Below are 18,456 nucleotides of genomic sequence, written 5' to 3'. Positions count from 1 at the left end.
CATTTTATAATTGCTTGTTGATTTCATATACAAGCTTTTACAAAGCTAAGGAATCTCAAAGATTAGTCCTTAATTTTCCCTTCATGGAGCATCTGAGCAGTTTATATCCTGAATTCTGGTGGCTCCCTCAGCTCTCACTGCCAGGAATTCAACTTAGCTTCCCCTCCATATCCCTGTCATCTTTGCCAATACTCTAGGTCAGGCCCAAGACAGGCCAATCTAATATTTTAGGCTCTGGGTTTGAATGCGGTGAGGTACCCATGGACCATAAAATGCAATAATACAACTTAAGAATAAATTTAAAAGGAAACAAATTACCAATAAATTAAATTAAAATGCTTCTCCACTCCACCTCTGCAGTTGGCACAGGATTTAGTATGACTCAGTCAGGAAGTCATCTGATTGTCCACTAAAACCTCTGGAGCACTGTATCTGTAGAGAAAGGTTTTTGTATATCCCTGGAACTCCAGATCTCCCAGCATCTGGGGATGGCTTTCAAAAGGGGGAAGGACAAGGATAAGCATCCAGCAGCACAGGGAGCAGTTAGACAGGTAGAAGAAGAACCAAGAAAGGGAGTATTATCATGAAAATCCAAAGAGGAAGGAATATCCAGAAGGAAAAGGTGATCAGTGCTTTAAAATTCTACAGGGAGGTGAAAAAAAGATGAATATTGAGAAGAAGCCATCAAATTTGGCAGTGGAGAGATCATTTTTAATTTTATTTTCTTTTAATTTATTGTTTATAACATTCTTTTTTTTTTTTTTTATAATTTTGAGTTCCAAATTCCCTCCATCCCTTCAGTCCCTCCCCCCCCAATTAGAAAATCAGCAATATAATATCAATTACACATGTAAAATCATGGAAAACATTTTTCCATATTAGCCATGTTGAAAAAAAAAGCAAGAAAAATTTTATACTGCAATTTGCACTCAGAGTTCATTAGTTCTGTCTCTGGAATTGGATAACATTTTTCATCATGAGGCTTTGGAGTTGTCTTGGATCATCATCTTGATCAGAGTAGCTAAATCTTTCACAGTTGGATCTCTTGCAGTTTTGAAGGGAGAAGTTTAAGTTGAATGATAAGGGAGGAAGCCAGATTGTAAAAGATTGAGAAGTGAAGAGGAGAGGAAGTGGAGGCAAGGACAGTAGTGGACTTCTTTTATAAATTTACCTATGAAAGAGAGAAGATGTATGTGTGTGTGTGTGTGTGTGTGTGTGTGTGTGTGTGTGTGTATAGGACTCTGGCTTAATGGTAGATTAAAATGAAGATTTCCCCCTGCCCCCAGGTTCTGCCCACCTCACTTTGCATCAGTTTCTTCCTTTCTTTTTTTGTCTTATTAATTTATTTTTAGTTTTCAACATTCATTTCCACAAGATTTTGAGTTCCAAATTTTCTCCCCATCTCGTCCCTCCTCCTACCCCAAGATGGCATGAATTCTGAATATCCCTTCCCCTAATCTTCCCTCCCTTCTATTCCCCCCCTTTTTTATCCCCTTCCCCTTCTATTTTCTTGAAGGGCAGGATACATTTCTATACCCCATTGTCTGTATATCTTATTTACCAGTTGCATGTGAAAAAATTTTTTAACATTTGTTTTTAAAACTTTCAAATTTTCTCCCTTTCTCCCTCCCCACCCACCCTCATTGAGAAGGGAAACAACTTGATACAGGTTATATATGTGTAGTCATGCAAAATACTTCCATAGTGGTCATGTGAAAAACTAACTATATTTCCCTTCATCTTATCCTGCCCCCCTTTTAGTCTATTCTCATTTGACCTTGTCCCTCCTCAGAAGTGTTTGCTTGTGATTATCCCATCCCCCAATCTGCCCTCTCCTCTATGATCCCCCTGCTCTCTTGTCCTCTTCACCCCTATTTTCCTGTAGGGTAAGATAGATTTCCATACCCAATTGAGTGTGTATGCTATTCCCTCCTTAAGCCAAATCCAATGACAGTAAGATTCACTCATTCCCTCTCATCTTCCCCCACTTCCCCTCCACTGTAAAAGCCTTTTCTTGTCCATTTTATGTGAGATAATTTATGCCATTCTACCTCTCCCTTTCTCCTTCTACCAGTATAATCCTCTCTCACCCCTTAATTTTATTCTCCAGATATCACCCCTTCATCTTCAACTCGCCCTGTGCCCTCTATCTGTCTGTCTGTCTGTCTGTCTGTCTGTCTGTCTATCTATCTATCTGTCTATCTATCTATCTATCTATCTATCTACATACATATAATTTTTTCCCTCTAACTACACTAATACTGACAAAGGTCTCATCAGTTACAAATATCATCTTTCCATGCAGGAATGTAAACAGTTCAACCTTAATAAGTCCCTTATGATTTCTCTTTCCTATTTACCTTTTCATGCTTCTCTTGAGTCTTTGAAAGTCAAATTTTCTATTCAGCTCTGGTCTTTTCATCAAGAGTGTTTGAAAGTCCTCTATTTCACCAAATTTCCATTTTCTCCTCTGAAGGTTTATACTCAGTTTTGCTGGGTAGGTGATTCTTGGCTGTAATCCTATCTCCTTTGCCCTCCGGAATATTATCTTCCAAGCCCTGCAGTACCTTAATGTAGAAGCTGCTAAATCTAGTGTTATCCTGATTGTGTTTCCACAATACTTGAATTGTTCCTTTCTGGTGGTATGATCAAGGGCAAGGTGTTTACTTCTTTCCTGCCATGTGCTGTGGTCTATGAGTGACTACAAGTGCTCTTTTCTGCCTTGAAACTATGAGGAGGATTCTCTCTGCACTGCCACTACAAGCTGCACCACAACAGCACTCCTCCTTGCCCCACGACTGCCACCCAGAACTGCAACCCAGATCCAAGCACAGGCAAAGCAAGAGATTCCTGCCTCAGCACCATCAAAGAGGTCCCTGCAATCTCCCTCTGATCATCTCCTCAATTCCCCCTTAGTCTGTGGGCTGAGCTCCAGAAGCAGCCGCCACCCCAGGGCTGTGCTGGCACTGGGGTTGGGATGGAGCTTCTCTCTCACCAAAGTCACAAACTTTTCCTACTGACCTTCAAAGTTGTCTTCGGTATTTGTGAATTGAGAAGTCTGGAAACTGCCACAGCTGCCCATGATTCAGTCCTCTGAGGCCTGCTCCAGGTTCACTGAGGCCTGGGTCTTTGCGTGCCCATGCTGAACTGTGTTTCTCTCCCAGTCCGGCACAGTAGATCTTTCCAATCAACCATCCAGATTGTCTTGGGTTGGAAATTTGTTTCACTCTGTCCTTTTTTGGGTTCTGCTGCTCTAGAATTTGTTTAGAGCCATTTTTTTTAACAGGTATTTGGAGAGGTTTGGGGGAGAGCTCAAGCAAATCACTGCTTTTACTCTACCATCTTGACTCTACTCCCCCCCACCCCAAAGAAGATTTCTAAGAATGGGGAAGAACTAGTCATGTTTGCAGGTAGCATGAGTGGAGCTAATAGATAGGGAGAGTTTGAAGATGAGAGAGGGAATGATTATGGGGACAATCTGTTGGAGGTCACAGGAAGAGATGGTATCAATGCTACAAATAGGAGTCAATTTTGACTGGGAGAGACTGGATTAAGGAGGAGATGTAGAGTAGGAGACAAAAGGGAATTCATGGTGAATGACCTTTATTAGTAAATTGGGCACGGAGCAGTTCTTGAGGAGATTCAGGGAGGAGATGATTTGAAATGAGAGAAAAGATTTAGAATTGCCACTGTGGGAAGTGTGATAGAAAATCAATTAGGAAGGAATAAAATGACTGGTTTGTGGCAGTTATGACCTAGGTGGGATTAGAGAACAAATGTAGCCCAGTCATCTCAGTTGTTTGACTTCCCCTTGAAGCATTTGGCTACAATGGAGGAAGCTGACCCTAGGAACATGGCAAGGTTTGGGTGTGGCAAGTTAGGAGAGGTGATAAGACAAGTTGGGGGATGGGGGAAGAAATTCTAGAGTTAAGGTCTCCTAATGTTGAACTGATTCACTATTTAATCAAGATTGGGAAGGGAAGAAAGTGAAGCCAGAGTAGGATTGATGGCCTGAGAGACTGCTGAGGGGTGGAGGAACTAAAGGTCACAATGCAGATAAAGAGTAAGTTTAGGAAAAGTGAGGCATAGGGAGTGATGGAATGATTGTTGTAGATATTTTCACAGATCTTTTCCATTTTTCTTCTGTTTTTTATTCTCCTTCCAATTTCATCCTTAAATATGCACAGAATGATCTGGCTTAATTGAGTTGCTTGCCAATCTTTCTATAAACTTGTTTTTCTCTTTATTGTTTCTCACTGTTTTATGAGGTGATACTGCTCATGATATTCCCTAACGTCTTCTATAAGATTCTGCAAATGAATTTATATTCAAAACTGGTGTTGTCCTTGGCTGCCATATCTTCTTCTTTGGCAAGGAGATCAACTATTTGCTGGCCTTGCTAGCTGATTGAGGTTTAGATTTGAATTATAGAGTACTGGAAATGATTAAACAAAAGTAATTTACAATTATAAGGCTAGAGGCACTTATTGAAGGATCATAGACTTGAAAGCTAAAAGGGACCTTAGAAATCATATGGTCCAACTCTATTATTTTACAGATGAGGAAACTATGACGCAAAGAAATGGGTTGATCTGTCCAAGGTTATACAGGCAGTAGGTGGCAGAGATAATATTTGAACCCAGTTTCCTCCAAATCCAAACCTAGGGCTTTTCCTACCATATCATAGTGTCTATCTATGCACAGGATCAAGTGGACATCATCTGATTGTCTGGTCCACTGGCTCTGAAGCAACAGACCCATTTAATACAACCAGCCTCAAGCCTTAATCCCTGCACTGTCAGGTATGCTACAAGCTCCACTAATGAAAAAATATATGTCCCATTATTGATCCAGCTTAGCCTATAAAATAATTTTTCCCCACTGAGATCAGTGTAATAGCAGTGTTCCCATAAGACAGAATAAGATAGACTTCATGATTATCTGTCTCACAAGGTAATATCTCCTTCAGGTTTGGCATTCTAGGCTATCTATAAGGAAGAGTAACAAGGGAAGTTCTGTGGGGCAATGACATATGCCTATGGCCACAAATGGCAAAAGCAATTCATTATCCTAATTCTAGAGTCCTAAATATTCTCTCTCTTCCTGGTATCACTTCACTGCTTGCTCTGGGTGAAGCATCTGCTGGACATGTCACTGCTGGGCCCTCCTTTCCTTTCTGTAGCTCAAGCCTAGATGACTAAGGCTAAGCCTCTGTCTACTCACAAACTGTTCCAGTTTCCTGCCTTTACCCATTGGGCATGCTTCTATGGGGCAAGTGGCTATTTTCTATCAAGCCCCAGGATGTTCTTGAATGAAATCCATGAGTTTAGTGCTTGGCTCACAACAATTCTTTCCTCCTCATATCCTGCCCTCATACTAAAAGAATCTAATGCACACATTTTCTTCCTTCCCCACACCCCAACATATGTATTGATGTTATATCAAATACCATAATTTCTAATTCCTCAGTTTGCACAGGATCATCACACAATGAGTAATACGGTCCTAGAATCTCAGCCTTAATCATTCAATAATCAAATACTTCTTAAGTGTCTGCTGCGTGCCAGACGCTGCTTGATGCTGGAAATTTAAGGTCAGAGACCAAAACAGTCTCTATTCACAATGAGCTTATGTCTTCCCACTTTTAATTCACACTCACTGAATTATCCGATCTACTGTCACATCTTGTCCTTTGTATTTCCCCAGATCTCTTCTATACATTCCTATCTCTCTACCTATGCAGTTACTATCCCAGTACAGACACCTGTCACCTATTGCCTGGACTATTGCAATAACCTTTTAATGAATTTCTCTGCTTCAAGCTTCTTCACATTCAGCTACCTAATTGATTTTTCTAACACACAATATCACTCTTTCATGAAATAAACTCCAGTGGCTTCCTGTTAATTTAGGACCAACTATAAAATCCTCTGCTTGGCATTTAAAGCCCTCCTCAATCTGGACCCTTTATGCTTTTCCCATCTTCTTGTACTTTACTTGCATAAAGGAGCAGTGTTATTCAGTCTTTTCAGTTGTGTCCAATTCTTCGTGATCCCATTTGGGGGTTACCTGGCAAAAACAATAGAGTGGTTTGACATTTCCTTCTCCAGCTCATTTTGCAGTTGAGGAAACTGAGGCAAACAGGGTTAAGTGACTTGCCCAGGGTCACACAGCTAGTAAGTGTCTGAAGCTGGATTTGAACTCAGGTCTTCCTGACTCCAGGCCTGGCGCTGTATCCACTATGCCACGAGCTGCTCAAAAAGAGCAGTATCACCTCATTATTCTACAAACAAGCTTCCTATGTGATGCTCCCTCTGCTAACCCTGCCTTTGCATAGGCTGGAATGTGCATGAATCCCTATGCCTGGAATATGCTCCTCACCTCTGCCTCTTAGCTTCTATGGCTTACTTCCAGGCTCATTTCAGATTCCATCTTTTCCTAGAGGTCTTTCACGTCCCTCCTTACTCCTTATCTCCATTCCCCCCAACTCCTGTGTTAATGACTTTCCTTCAAGGTTATCTTCTCTCTACTCTTTTTTGTCTTGTTTATATGTAATTGTTTACATGTAATTCCCCCTTACCCCATTAAGAAGGAAACTCTTTGAGAGCAGATACTCTTTTTTGCCTTTCTTTGAATCTCAGTGTTTAGTTCAGTGCCTGTAACAAAGCATGCACTTTAGAAATGCTTTTGACCAACATCTTCCCACAATGTCTCCTTATTCACTCTGGGCTCAGATGAAGACATAGTCCTCATTTGCAAGACCAACTTCTTTGATCCCATCCCCCCTTGTCTTCTCCAACAGATTTCTCCACCATCATCCGCATTCACTCTCTTCTTGTCTGTCCATGTGACCACTATTGAGAGTTCCTTCTCTTTTGTGTTTAAATACATCTGTGTCTCCCCTATCCTTAAAAAGCCCTTACTTCATCCTCTGTTCCTGCTAGAAATCATCCCATGTCCATCTTCCCCTTCATTTCTAACTTCTTGAGAAAGCTTTATGTCATTTCTAACTTCTGGCTACATGTGATACCTTTATGTCCTTTCCTCTCATTCTGTTATAAACCCTCTGTAATGTAACTTCCTTACTCATCACTAAGGGAACAGTGGACAGAATGCCCAGGCTGGAGTATCTGACTTCAAATCTGGCCTCAGACACTTACTAGCTGTGTGACCCTGGGTAAGTCACTTAACCCTGTTTGCCTCAGTTTCCTCGTTTGTAAAATGAGCTAGAGAAGGACATGGCAAACCACTCCAGTCTCTGCCAAGAAAACCCCAAATGGGGTCATGTTCCTGAAACACCTGAATAACAACAAAACCTCATCATGCAATTGAAAGTGCTCTCTCTAAATTTTATCAGTGATCTTAGTTACTACATTTAATAGCCTTTTCTCTTGACTGCTCTATATGATTATACACTTTTGATAATCTTCTCCTGAATGCCCTCTCATCTTTAGTTGTTTTTTTTTTTTACTTTTTACTGGTTCTCTTTGCCCAATAGCCTTTTCTTTCTTTTTTTTAAAATATAAATTTATTTATTTGTAGTTTTCAACATTCATTTCCACAAGTTTTTGAGTTTCAAATTTTCACCCCATCTCATCCTCCCCCCACCCCAAGATGGCATGCATTGTGAATATCCCTTCCCCTAGTCAGTCCTCTTTTCTTTCTCTCCCCCCTTCTCTTATCCCCTTCCCCTTCTATTTTCCTGTAGGGCAGGATAGACTTCTGTACCCCATTTCCTGTATTTCTTGTTTCCCGATAGCATGTGAAAACTTTTTTTTAAAAATATGTTTTTAAAACTTTAGGTTTCAAATTTTCTCTCTTCCTCCCTCCCCACCCACCCTCATTGAAAAGGCAAGCAACTCAATATAGGTTGTACACGTGCAGTTATGCAAAACACTTCCATAGTAGACATGTTGTGAAAAACTAACTCTATTTCCCTTAATCCTATTCTGCCCTCCCATTTATTCTATTCTTTCTTTTGACCCTGTTCCTCCTCAGAAGTATTTACTTCTGATTATACCCTTTTCCAGTCTGCCCTCCTCTCTATCATCCCCCTGCTCTCTTGTCCCCTTCTTCCCCTATTTTCTTGTAAGGTAAGACAAACTTCCATACCCAATTGAATGTGTATGTTATTCCCTCCTTAAGCCAAATCCTATGAGAATAAGATTTACTCATTCCCTCTCACCTTCCTCTGCTTCCCCTCCACTGTGAGAGACTTTTTTGTTTTTTCTTTGTGAGATAATTTACCCCATCCTACCTCTCCCTTTCTTCTTCACCGAGTATAATCCTCCCTCATCTCTTAATTTTATTCTCCAGGTATGACCCCTTAATCTTCAATCTTCAACTCACCCTGTGCCTTCTATCTATCTATATATCTATCTATCTATCTATCTATCTATCTATCTATCTATCTATATACATACATGTAATTTTTTTCCTCCAACTACCCTAATACTGACAAAGGTCTCATGAGTTACAAATATCATCTTTCCATGCAGGAATGTAAACAGTTCAATCTTAATAAGTCTCTTATGATTTCTCTTTCCTGTTTACCTCTTCATGTTCCACTTGAGTCCTATATTTGAAAGTCAAATTTTCTATTCAGCTCTGGTCTTTTCATCAGGAATGCTTGAAAGTCCTCTATTTCACTGAATGACCATTTTTTCCCCTGAAGGATTATACTCAGTTTTGCTGGGTAGGTGATTCTTGGTTGTAATCCTATCTTCTTTGCCGTCCGGAATATTATATTCCATGCCCTGCAGTCCTTTAATGTAGAAGCTGCTAAATCTAGTGTTATCCTGATTGTGTTTCCACAGCACTTGAATTTTTTCCTTCTGGCAGCTTGTAATATTTTCTCTTTGACCTGGGAACTCTGGAATTTGGCTTTTATATTCCTAGGAGTTTTCCTTTGGGGATCTCTTTCAGGAGGAGATCTGTGGATTCTTTCAATTTCTATTTTGCCCTCTGGTTCTAATATATCAGGAATAATATACTATTCTTTCTGATAATTTCTTGAAAGATGATGTCTAGGCTCCTTTTTTCCAATAGCCTTTTCAATATCCTTTGTTGGTTTTTACTCTATGTCAGATCAATGAGCCGTGAACATTCTCCAGGCCTCTGTTCTGGTTCCACTTCACCTTTTCCTTTGTATTTTAATACTTGGTGGTCTTGCCTGCTTTCATGAGATCAGGTATCTCTATGAAGATTATTCTCAGATCTATATATCCAGACCTCAGTCTCTCTCCAGAACTCCAGTCCTGAATCACCAATTGCCTCTTGGACATCTTAAACTAAATATCCTGGAGGCATCACAAATTCATCATTTCAAAATAGAACTCATCTTTTCTCCCCACTCCCCCACCCCTCTTCTGAACTTCCTTAATACTGTCAAGAGCAACAGTATCTTCTGAGTCATAGACTCACAACCTCAGTATCATCTTTGACTCCCCAGACTCATCCCATGTATCCAATCTTTTGCCAAGTCTTATTGATTTAACTTCATGGTATCTCTCAGTGGTCCATTCTTGGCAATCATGTAGCTTCAACCCTGGAGCAGGGCCTCAGGAGCTCTTGCCTGGATTATCACATTAGCTTCCTCATTGGTCTCTCTATTTCAATTCTTTCTACTCCAATGCATCCTCCCCTATGCTGCCAAGATGATTTTACAAAGCATATGTCACCCATTACCTCCCCTCCTCACTCATTGAACTCCAGGAGCTCCCTATTACTTCCTTGATCAAATATGATCTATTTGGCATTTAAAACCTTTTGTAAATTGGTCCTTTCTTAGATTTCAAATCTCCTTATTTTTCTTTTTTCTTTTGCACTTAATATTATTTTATTTTTTTCCAATTACGCATAAAGATAGTTTTCAACATTCATTTTTATAAGATTTTGAATTCCAAATTTTTCTCCCTCCCTCCCTTCCCTAACCCCTTCCCAAGACAGCAAGCAATCTGATATAGGTTATACATGGATAATCATGTTAAACATATTTCCACATTAGTCATGGTGGGAAAGAAAAATCAGAATAAAAGGGAAAACCATGAGAAAGAAAAAACAAAGCAAAACAAAAAAAGCAAAAATAATATTTTGATCTGCATTCAGACTCCATAGATTTTTCCCCTGGATATGGATAGCATTTTCCATCATGAGTCTTTTGAAATTGTGTTAGATCATTGTACTGCTAAGAAGAGCTAAATCTATCATAGTTGATTATTGCATAATGTTGCTGTTACTGTATATAATGTTCTCCCGGTTCTGCTTACTTCACTCAGCATCAGTTCATGTAAATCTTTCCAGGTTTTTCTGAAATCTGCCTGTTCATCATTTCTTATAGAACAATAGTATTCCATTACATTCATATACCACAACTTGTTCAGCCATTCCTCAATTGAGGGGCATATCCTCAATTTACAATTCTTTACCACCACAAAAAGAGCTACTATAAATATTTTTGTACATGTGGGCCCTTTTCCTTTTTTATGATCTCTTTGGGGTACAGATGTAGTAGTGGTATTGCTGGATCAAAGAGTATGTACAGTTTTGTAGCCCTTTGAGCATAGTTCCAAATTGCACTCCAGAATGGTTGGACCAATTGGTTGGATCAATTCACAACTCCAGTAGCAATTTCCCACATCTTCTTCAACATTTATTACTTTCCTTTTATGTCATATTGTCCAGTCTGATAGATGTGATATGGTACCTCAGAGTTGTTTTGATTTGCATTTCTCTAATTAATGGTGATTTAGAGAATTTTTATATGACTATAAATAGCTTTAATTTCTTCATCTGAAAACTGCCTGTTCATATCCTTTGACCATTTATCAATTGGGGAATGTCTTGTATTCTTATAAATTTGATTCAGTTCTCTATATATTTGAGAAATGAGGCCTTTATCAGAAACACTGTTTTTGAAAATTGTTTTCTAGATTTCTGATTTTCTTCTAATCTTGGTTGCATTGGTTTTGTTTGTGCAAAAACTTTTAAATTTAATGTAACAAAAATCATCCATTTTGCATTAGATAATGCTCTCCCTCTCTCTCGTTTGGTCATAAATTCTTCCCTTCTCCGCAGATCTGACAGGTAAACTATTCCTTGCTCTCCTAATTTGCTTATGGTATCACCCTTTATGTCTAAATCATGTATCTATTTTGACTCTCTTGGTATAGGGTGCGAGATGTTGGTCTATGCCTAGTCTCTGCCATACTATTTTGCAGTTTTCCCAGCAGTTTTTGTCAACTAGTGAGTTCTTATCCCAAAAGCTAGAACCTTTGGATTTATCACACGATAGATTATTATAGTCATTGACTACTGTGTCTTGTGTGCCTAACTATTCTGCTGATCCACCACTCTATTTCTTAGCCAGTACCAAATAGTTTTGATGATTGCCACTTCATAATGTAGTTTTAGTATGGCTACTTTAGTATGTTATGGCTAAGCTTCCTTCCTTTGCATTTTTTCTTCATTAATTCCCTTGATATTCTTCAGTCTTCTCACCTTTTACCCCCCTCTGTACATGTTGCTATCCAACTACACTGGTATCTGCATAGGACCCACCATCTCTCATCTTTGTGCCTTTGTGCTGATTGTCCCCAATGCCTGGAATGTTCTTCCTCTTTAATTCTGTCTCTTACTATCTTCAATAATTTAAATCCTACCTTATTCAGGAGGCCTTTTCTATCCCCATTCTCCTCTCTTCCTACTCCCTACTGTTATTTCTTTCTTTCTGAAATTACTTTATATCTATACATACATCTTGCATGTACATAGTTATTTATGTGTTGTCTTCCCCATAGTGTGGAAGCTCCTTGTGGGTAGGGAACATTTTTAACTGTCTTTGTATCACCAAGGAATACCATGGTGCCTGGGACCTGGTAAGGTTTTGATAAATGCTTGGTGCTTGACTGCCTGCTTGCCTGATTGAGTAGATGATATTGCTGATGGTGCAGGGGTTTGTAGAAAACAGAAATCCCTCTGCTCTCCTAATGGTTCAGTTTTCTTCCATAGCTGACTTTCTTCCTAGATTTTGGTGAAGACAGCTAATTTATCTACATCAAGTTGGAACTATTTTAATTTTATAACAAACTTTCTCAGTTTTAAAATTTTTCTTCTGCTTTTATTTAGTTTGAGCTTTCTATGTAGGTTTTCTGACTTTATGCATATATTTGATTCAGAAATGACTCTCATATTAGCAAGTTTCCTGTGAAGATATAGTCCATTTAATTTTTTTGTGTGTGGTGTTATTTGGTGCTTTCTATTTTTAATGTCTCCCTCTATCTTCTTGAAGAAATAATTCATGATCTATAAGCATGAAACTTTGTGTGATCTACAAGTTTTTGGACCTCTTTAATTTCTTGATGATGAATTGTGTTCTCTAACCTTTTTTTTGGCCACCCTCCCCTATGCATTAAAGTCATATAGTATTAAATTATACATTAACTTAATTTGGATGGTATTATTGAATCATTTGGAGACATGTTTTCTGCTTCCTTATCTAGGTATTAGGGCTTAAGTTACCATTGATATCTTCATGATGTCTTTTGGCTTACATTAATCATGAGCAACAGAAATTGAGTGACAGAGTGTCCAGTCCAAGTCAATTCATGCATATGTAATATTAAAACTATAATATTATCTAATAAGAACAATTATTCAAGTTGCCAAGACTCCCAAATGTGCTTCATGACTACGACCACTTTGATTGCTTGAAGAGATATTGTAGGTGTTCAAAGTGGATCCTACCACACCTTTTCAAAAAAGTCTAGAAGGAAAGAACTTAGGACAATGTTTCAATATCTAAGGTTCAAATCAACTATGAGAAGTTATCAACAGATTTCTCAGTATGTTGAACTTTTTCTTTAACTTCTGCTGATTTCCTTAACAAATTCTTATTTTGATTTCTCATGAAATTATTGTGTATGTTCTGACATTTCCTTGTAAATTAATAGAAATTACAGATTGTTTCATTAACCAATTAGCTTTGAGTCTCCATCTCAGTTTACAGAGAAACAAACATCCACTTCACCCTCCCTCCCACCAAGAGAAAAGAAAACAACAACCAAAACCCAAACCCTGGGGGAGCCTGATTTCCTGCAAGCTTTCTTTCCTCCTTTTTATTTCAAACCCTTAGACTTTTAGGCTTAAAAAACATAAGTATTACTGGTTATACAATTCTTAAGAGTGTAATAAGCAGTACAAAGACCTATTTAAGTAATTAAAATATGTCACATGAGAAAGATCACAGAATCATTCTCACTCTTAATCGCAACTATTTACTTTTTCTTAACTTCCTGGAAACACTGTCCCACCCTGCAGTTCTCTCAGGATGACAGTCACAGCACAAAAATGAAATTTCATTCTTTCAGGAAATATCATGTCAGTCTTTTTCAAAGATGAAAGTTAATTCCCTCAGTCTCTCAGGAAAGTAGTTCTTTTAGACCTTTCTCTCTCAGCATCTACTACCATCTCTCTCCAGCATTGGTAGTTAATAGTAGGCAAAATGACAAAGTGCCTCTCATCCAAAATTGTATTCATTTGACAATGTACAGTAATGTTATCCATAGTCACTGTGGATGAGGCTATTAAAACTGGGGCCATGTTTATATCTGTGTCTTTCCCTTTTGTAAGATCTGTGTCATGTCTGTTTTTGCATCTCAGCACCTAGCACAATGCCTTGAATGCAGCAAATAAAGTTGTTAAAAACATAGGATTATGGAATATCTGTAACATTGTAAAGTACCTTCAAGATCTAGTCCAATCACCTTATTTTACAATTGAGGAAACTGAGACTCAGGGAGATTAAGGAAGTTGCCTAAGGTCATGTGACTAGCAAGTAGCAGAGTTGGGATTTAAACTTTTTGCTGTTGTTCAGTCATTTTTCAGTCATGTCTGACTCTTCATGATCCTATTTGAGTTGTGTTTTTTTTTTTTGGCAAAGATACTGTAGTGGTTCACCATTTCCTTCTCCAGCTCATTTTACAGATAAGTAAACTGAGGAAAACAGGTTTGAGTGACTTGCCCCCAGGTCACACTGCTATTTAAGTGTCTGAGGCTAGACTGGAACTCAAGAGCAGGAATTTTCCTGACTCTGGGCCTGACACTTCATCACCTGCATCACTAGCTCTCCTAATTTCTAGTCCATTAGTCCTTCCACTCTGCTGTGGTCTCTCAATCTTTGGGAGCTTTTGCTATTGCCTGAAATTATCCTAGAATCATAAAGTATTATTTTTAAAGCCCTTAAAGAATACCATTCAACTGTTTGGTGACAGGCTTTCTAAAAGCTAGTGAGAAAAAGAAAAAAAATTGTGGAAAATTAAGAAATTACTAGAAAATTACATTGGTCATCTTAACTTTGGATAGCTTGGGAGATATTAGAAAAATGATCATCTCTTTTATTCATATAGCCCTTATGTTTCCTAAGCACATAGGCAACCATGATCTCATTTATCTTTATACCAAGTTACTTAACAGATAGGGAAGCTGAAGGGGCTAGAGAGATTAAATCACTTACTAAAGTGATACATTCAATCATTCAGCTGTGATGTAAGGACTAAAATTTTACTTTCCCTACTGGTATTCTTTCTGCTACACCATGTTGACTCACCCAATCATTAAATTTATGGCCCAATTTACAAACACAAAGAAAAGCAAATGATGCTGGATCAGGGCGTCCACACTTTTGAAAACACATCATGTTGGACCAATTTAATATCCATCTAGGGGAGATATTTTGCCTCTATTCCTTGGCTTCTTCTGAAGTTTAGGATTTCCAAACTTCTTTTGAGAGTCAGCCATTTGGATTATTAAATGCTTTATGAACCTTAAAGTGATATATTAACATGAGTTGTTCCTCCACTAAAGTGCTTTGGGCACTCAGAGTCCAGTAAATTTGATCCTGCTTTTTGTTAAATAGCAGTTATGTTACTTGGGAGACAGTAATAAATCATAATAGACATTAACTCATCTAGCACAGATTGGTTTATCAGATTAGGTTACTTAACACAGAGCAAGACCTTGAGAAAATGAGACACAGGAAAGGTAAGTTTTGATGAAGAATAGGGATGAGGGAAATTTCTTACCTTGCATAAAATAGGACAGGTTGGGTTCTACAAAGGAGAGTCCCATCCAAAGGAGAAACAGCATGCACACATTACAGTATGTTGAAAGGTTGCATAGAAAAATGGGGTGACGATGTGAGTGCTGTTGATTTTCACCTGCTTTAATTTGTCCAGGGACAGTTTTTTATCCTTAATTCCACCTCCCTCCTACTATTTTAAAGCCTTCTTCAAGTGTCATTATTTCAGGCAAACCAAGCAGAATGAGCACTAAGTTTCCGGAATTGTCAAGACGTACCTTATTAGGATTTTATTATTATCTTTCCATAGCTTCTATACCAGGGGTGGGGAACCTGCAGCCTTGAGGCCACATGTGGCCCTCTAGGACCTCAAGGGTTGCCCTTTGACTGAATTCAAACTTCCCAGAACAAATCCTCTTAATAAAAGGATTTGTTCTGTAAAATTTGGATTCAACCAAAAGGCTGTACCCAAGGACCTAGAAGGCCACATGTGGCTTCAAGGCTGCACGTTCCCCACCCCTGTTCAACACTGTGTGAATTCCTCAGTTAAAAGCAGCCAGACATAATTGGACATTATATAGCACTTTAGGGAATATGAGTTTTAGGTAACTGAGGATTGGCTTAGTCTAAATGGGCTTTAAGAATGTCCCAGATTGGCCGAATTTATTAATTCAATCCTCAGTTTCTCTTTTACTGTGCAAAAATATTGACTGAAGTCCATCAATCCAATTTGATTTTACTTTGGAGAAATAAATGGGGTGGGGTAAGAAGAAAGAAGCTCATATTGAAGTAATTGGTCATTGAGTCATACATAGGCCATGAAGAATCATGTACAACTGAATGACTGAACAACAACAATTTAGATATAATTATTCATGTACTTTTCTAATCACCACTTTTAAATTAAAAATCCCTTGAGAAGAAGGGACTATATGTTACTTTTTTTGTATACCCTCCCAAAAAACCATGCATTCATTAATATAACAAATATCTGTTAACAAAAGAGGCAGTGTTTTATTTTACTATATTCTGTCTTGGTCAGACCGTATTTAGAGTTTTGTGTTCATTACTGGGTACCAGTTCTGGAAGGACACTGATGAACTGCAGAATGTCCAAAGAAGGACAACCAGATTAGTAAAGGGCATTTGGTCCATTACATATGGGTATTGGTTGAAGGAATGAGAAATTTTTAGCATGGAGAAGAGAAGACTCAGTGTGGAAAATAGCTTTTTTAAAAAAATATATATTTTTAATATATTTCCTTCCACTCTGCTGTGGTCTCTCAATCTTTGGGAGCTTTTGCTATTGCAAACATTCACTTCCATAAGCTTTTGAATTTTAAATTTTCTCCCCTTCCCTTCCCACCTGCCTCCCCAAGACAGTGTCCAATCTGTTATAGGCTTTGCATATACATTCCTATTAAATATATTTTCACATTAGTCATGTTTATCTCATTCTGTTCAGCCCTGAAGTAGTAATTTCCTTTGCAAAATCCCCAAATTATCTTGCTTTCATCTATTTGAACATGGAGAACTGTGTCCTCAAGAATTGTGGAATGCCTTATATCTTTTTTTTGGTCTTTTTTATTAATTTATTTTGATTTATCAACAATCACTTCCATAAGCTTTTGAGTTTTAAATTTTCTCCCCCTCCCTCTCTGCCGCCCTCCCCAAGATGGTGCTCAATCAGTGATATAGGCTATACATATACATTCCTTTTAAACATATTTTCACATTAGTGATGTTGTAGTAAGAATTAGAACCAATAGGAGGAACCACCAGAAAGAGGAAATGAAACACAACAGAAGAAAAAAAATAACAAATAGTATGCTTCAATCTGCATTCAAACTCCATAGTTCCTTCTTTGGATGTGGATAGAATTTTCCATCACGAGGCCTTTCGAGATGTCTTAGGTCATTGTAGTTCTTTTTTAAAAAATTTTGTTTATTTTGATTTATCAACAATCACTTCCCTATGCTTTTGAGTTTAAAATTTTTCTCCCCCTTCCTCCCCACCACCCTCCCCAAGATGGCACACAATCTGATATAGGCTATACATTTACATTCCTATTAAACATATTTTCACATTAGTGAAGTTGTAAATAAAAATTAAAACCAATGAGAGGAACCATCAGAAAGAGGAAACAAAACTCAACAGAAGGTAAAAATAAGTGATAGCGATTCAACTTCCATAGTTCTTTCTTTGGATGTGGATAGCATTTTCCATCACGAGGCCTCTGGAGATGTCTTAGTAGATCATTGTATTTCTGAGAAGAGCTAAGTCTATCAAAGTTAGTCATCACACAAGGTGGCTGTTACTGTGTACAGCATTCTCCTGGTTCTGCTCAGTTCACTCAGCAATGGAATAACTTTTTAAGCACTTAAATGGTGATTGTATGGAAAAAGGATGAAGTTTGTCCTTCTTGGAAAGTCTAGGAACAATAAGTAATATTTTCAAAGAGGCAGATTTAGATTTGTTTATTCTGATTCAGAAATGAGGCAAATTTTTTGACCTCTAATATATGTTTCTTTTGTTTTTCAGGAAGTATTTTGGAGAAAAAATTGGCCTATATTTTGCTTGGTTGGGTTTATATACTTCATTCCTCATTCCATCTTCAGTAATTGGAGTGATAGTCTTCCTCTATGGTTGTGCAACAATAGAAGATGATATTCCTAGGTAAGTGCTCTTAAGAGAAGATTGAGTTGCCTGTCAACTATTAACAAATTGGTTTGCCTTTATCATAATAATTCACATTTCTGTAGCACATAAGGTTTACAGAACACTTTCTTACAACAACTTTGTGAAGTTGGTAGTAAAAGTATCCTTATCCTCCATAAGCTTGTGGAGTCAAGTTGGGATGAAAGCAGAAGCAATGAAGGATGGTGACATGCTGACCTTTAAGAGTCATTTTGATAGATCTAAGTGGAACATTTCCCATCGAAGAGCAGCTGTGTTAGGCACACGAGCCACTCTTGACCAGTTGCACACTGATTCTTTTGCTATTAGGTTTGTGAAAAATACAACCAAAGTGAGTAAGGCAGAATTGTTAGAGAGGTTGACAAATGTAGGTTGGCATTGCTCAGGATGTGAAATTTAATGAATACAAAACTGGGGATCTGAGAGGGAAAAATTGCTTGCCCAAAGATACATATGAGTATTAAAGTTGAGATCTAAATCCACAGTTCCTCTGATTCCAAACCCAGAACTTTTACTATTATCCCAGATACTTTCATCCCAGTTGTATTGTGTCCTTCTTGCTCTACCTTGGGTGAATAGGGGCATTGACATTTCAGCAAAATGCTTAAGCATCTTATGTCTAGGACATGATCTTCTCTATGAAGTCAACTCTGTGCTCAACACCTCTGTATTTGATATGCTTTT

The 18,456-nt window shown here is 38.1% G+C and overlaps 1 protein-coding gene across 1 annotated transcript in view; it reads left to right on the top strand.

Moving 5' to 3' along the window:
- ANO2 (anoctamin 2) overlaps positions 1-18,456 on the top strand; it is a 506,846-nt gene that overhangs the window by 252,451 nt on the left and 235,939 nt on the right. The window contains exon 10 of the mRNA XM_078149057.1: positions 17,617-17,751. Coding sequence (XP_078005183.1) covers positions 17,617-17,751 — 135 coding nt within the window. The remainder of the gene's footprint in view (positions 1-17,616; positions 17,752-18,456) is intronic.

Source organism: Phascolarctos cinereus, unplaced genomic scaffold (genome assembly GCF_003287225.1).
Source record: "Phascolarctos cinereus isolate Bilbo 61053 unplaced genomic scaffold, phaCin_HiC Scaffold_1;HRSCAF=81, whole genome shotgun sequence".
NCBI lineage: Eukaryota > Metazoa > Chordata > Mammalia > Diprotodontia > Phascolarctidae > Phascolarctos > Phascolarctos cinereus.
This window is presented reverse-complemented; position numbering and strand designations above follow the sequence as displayed.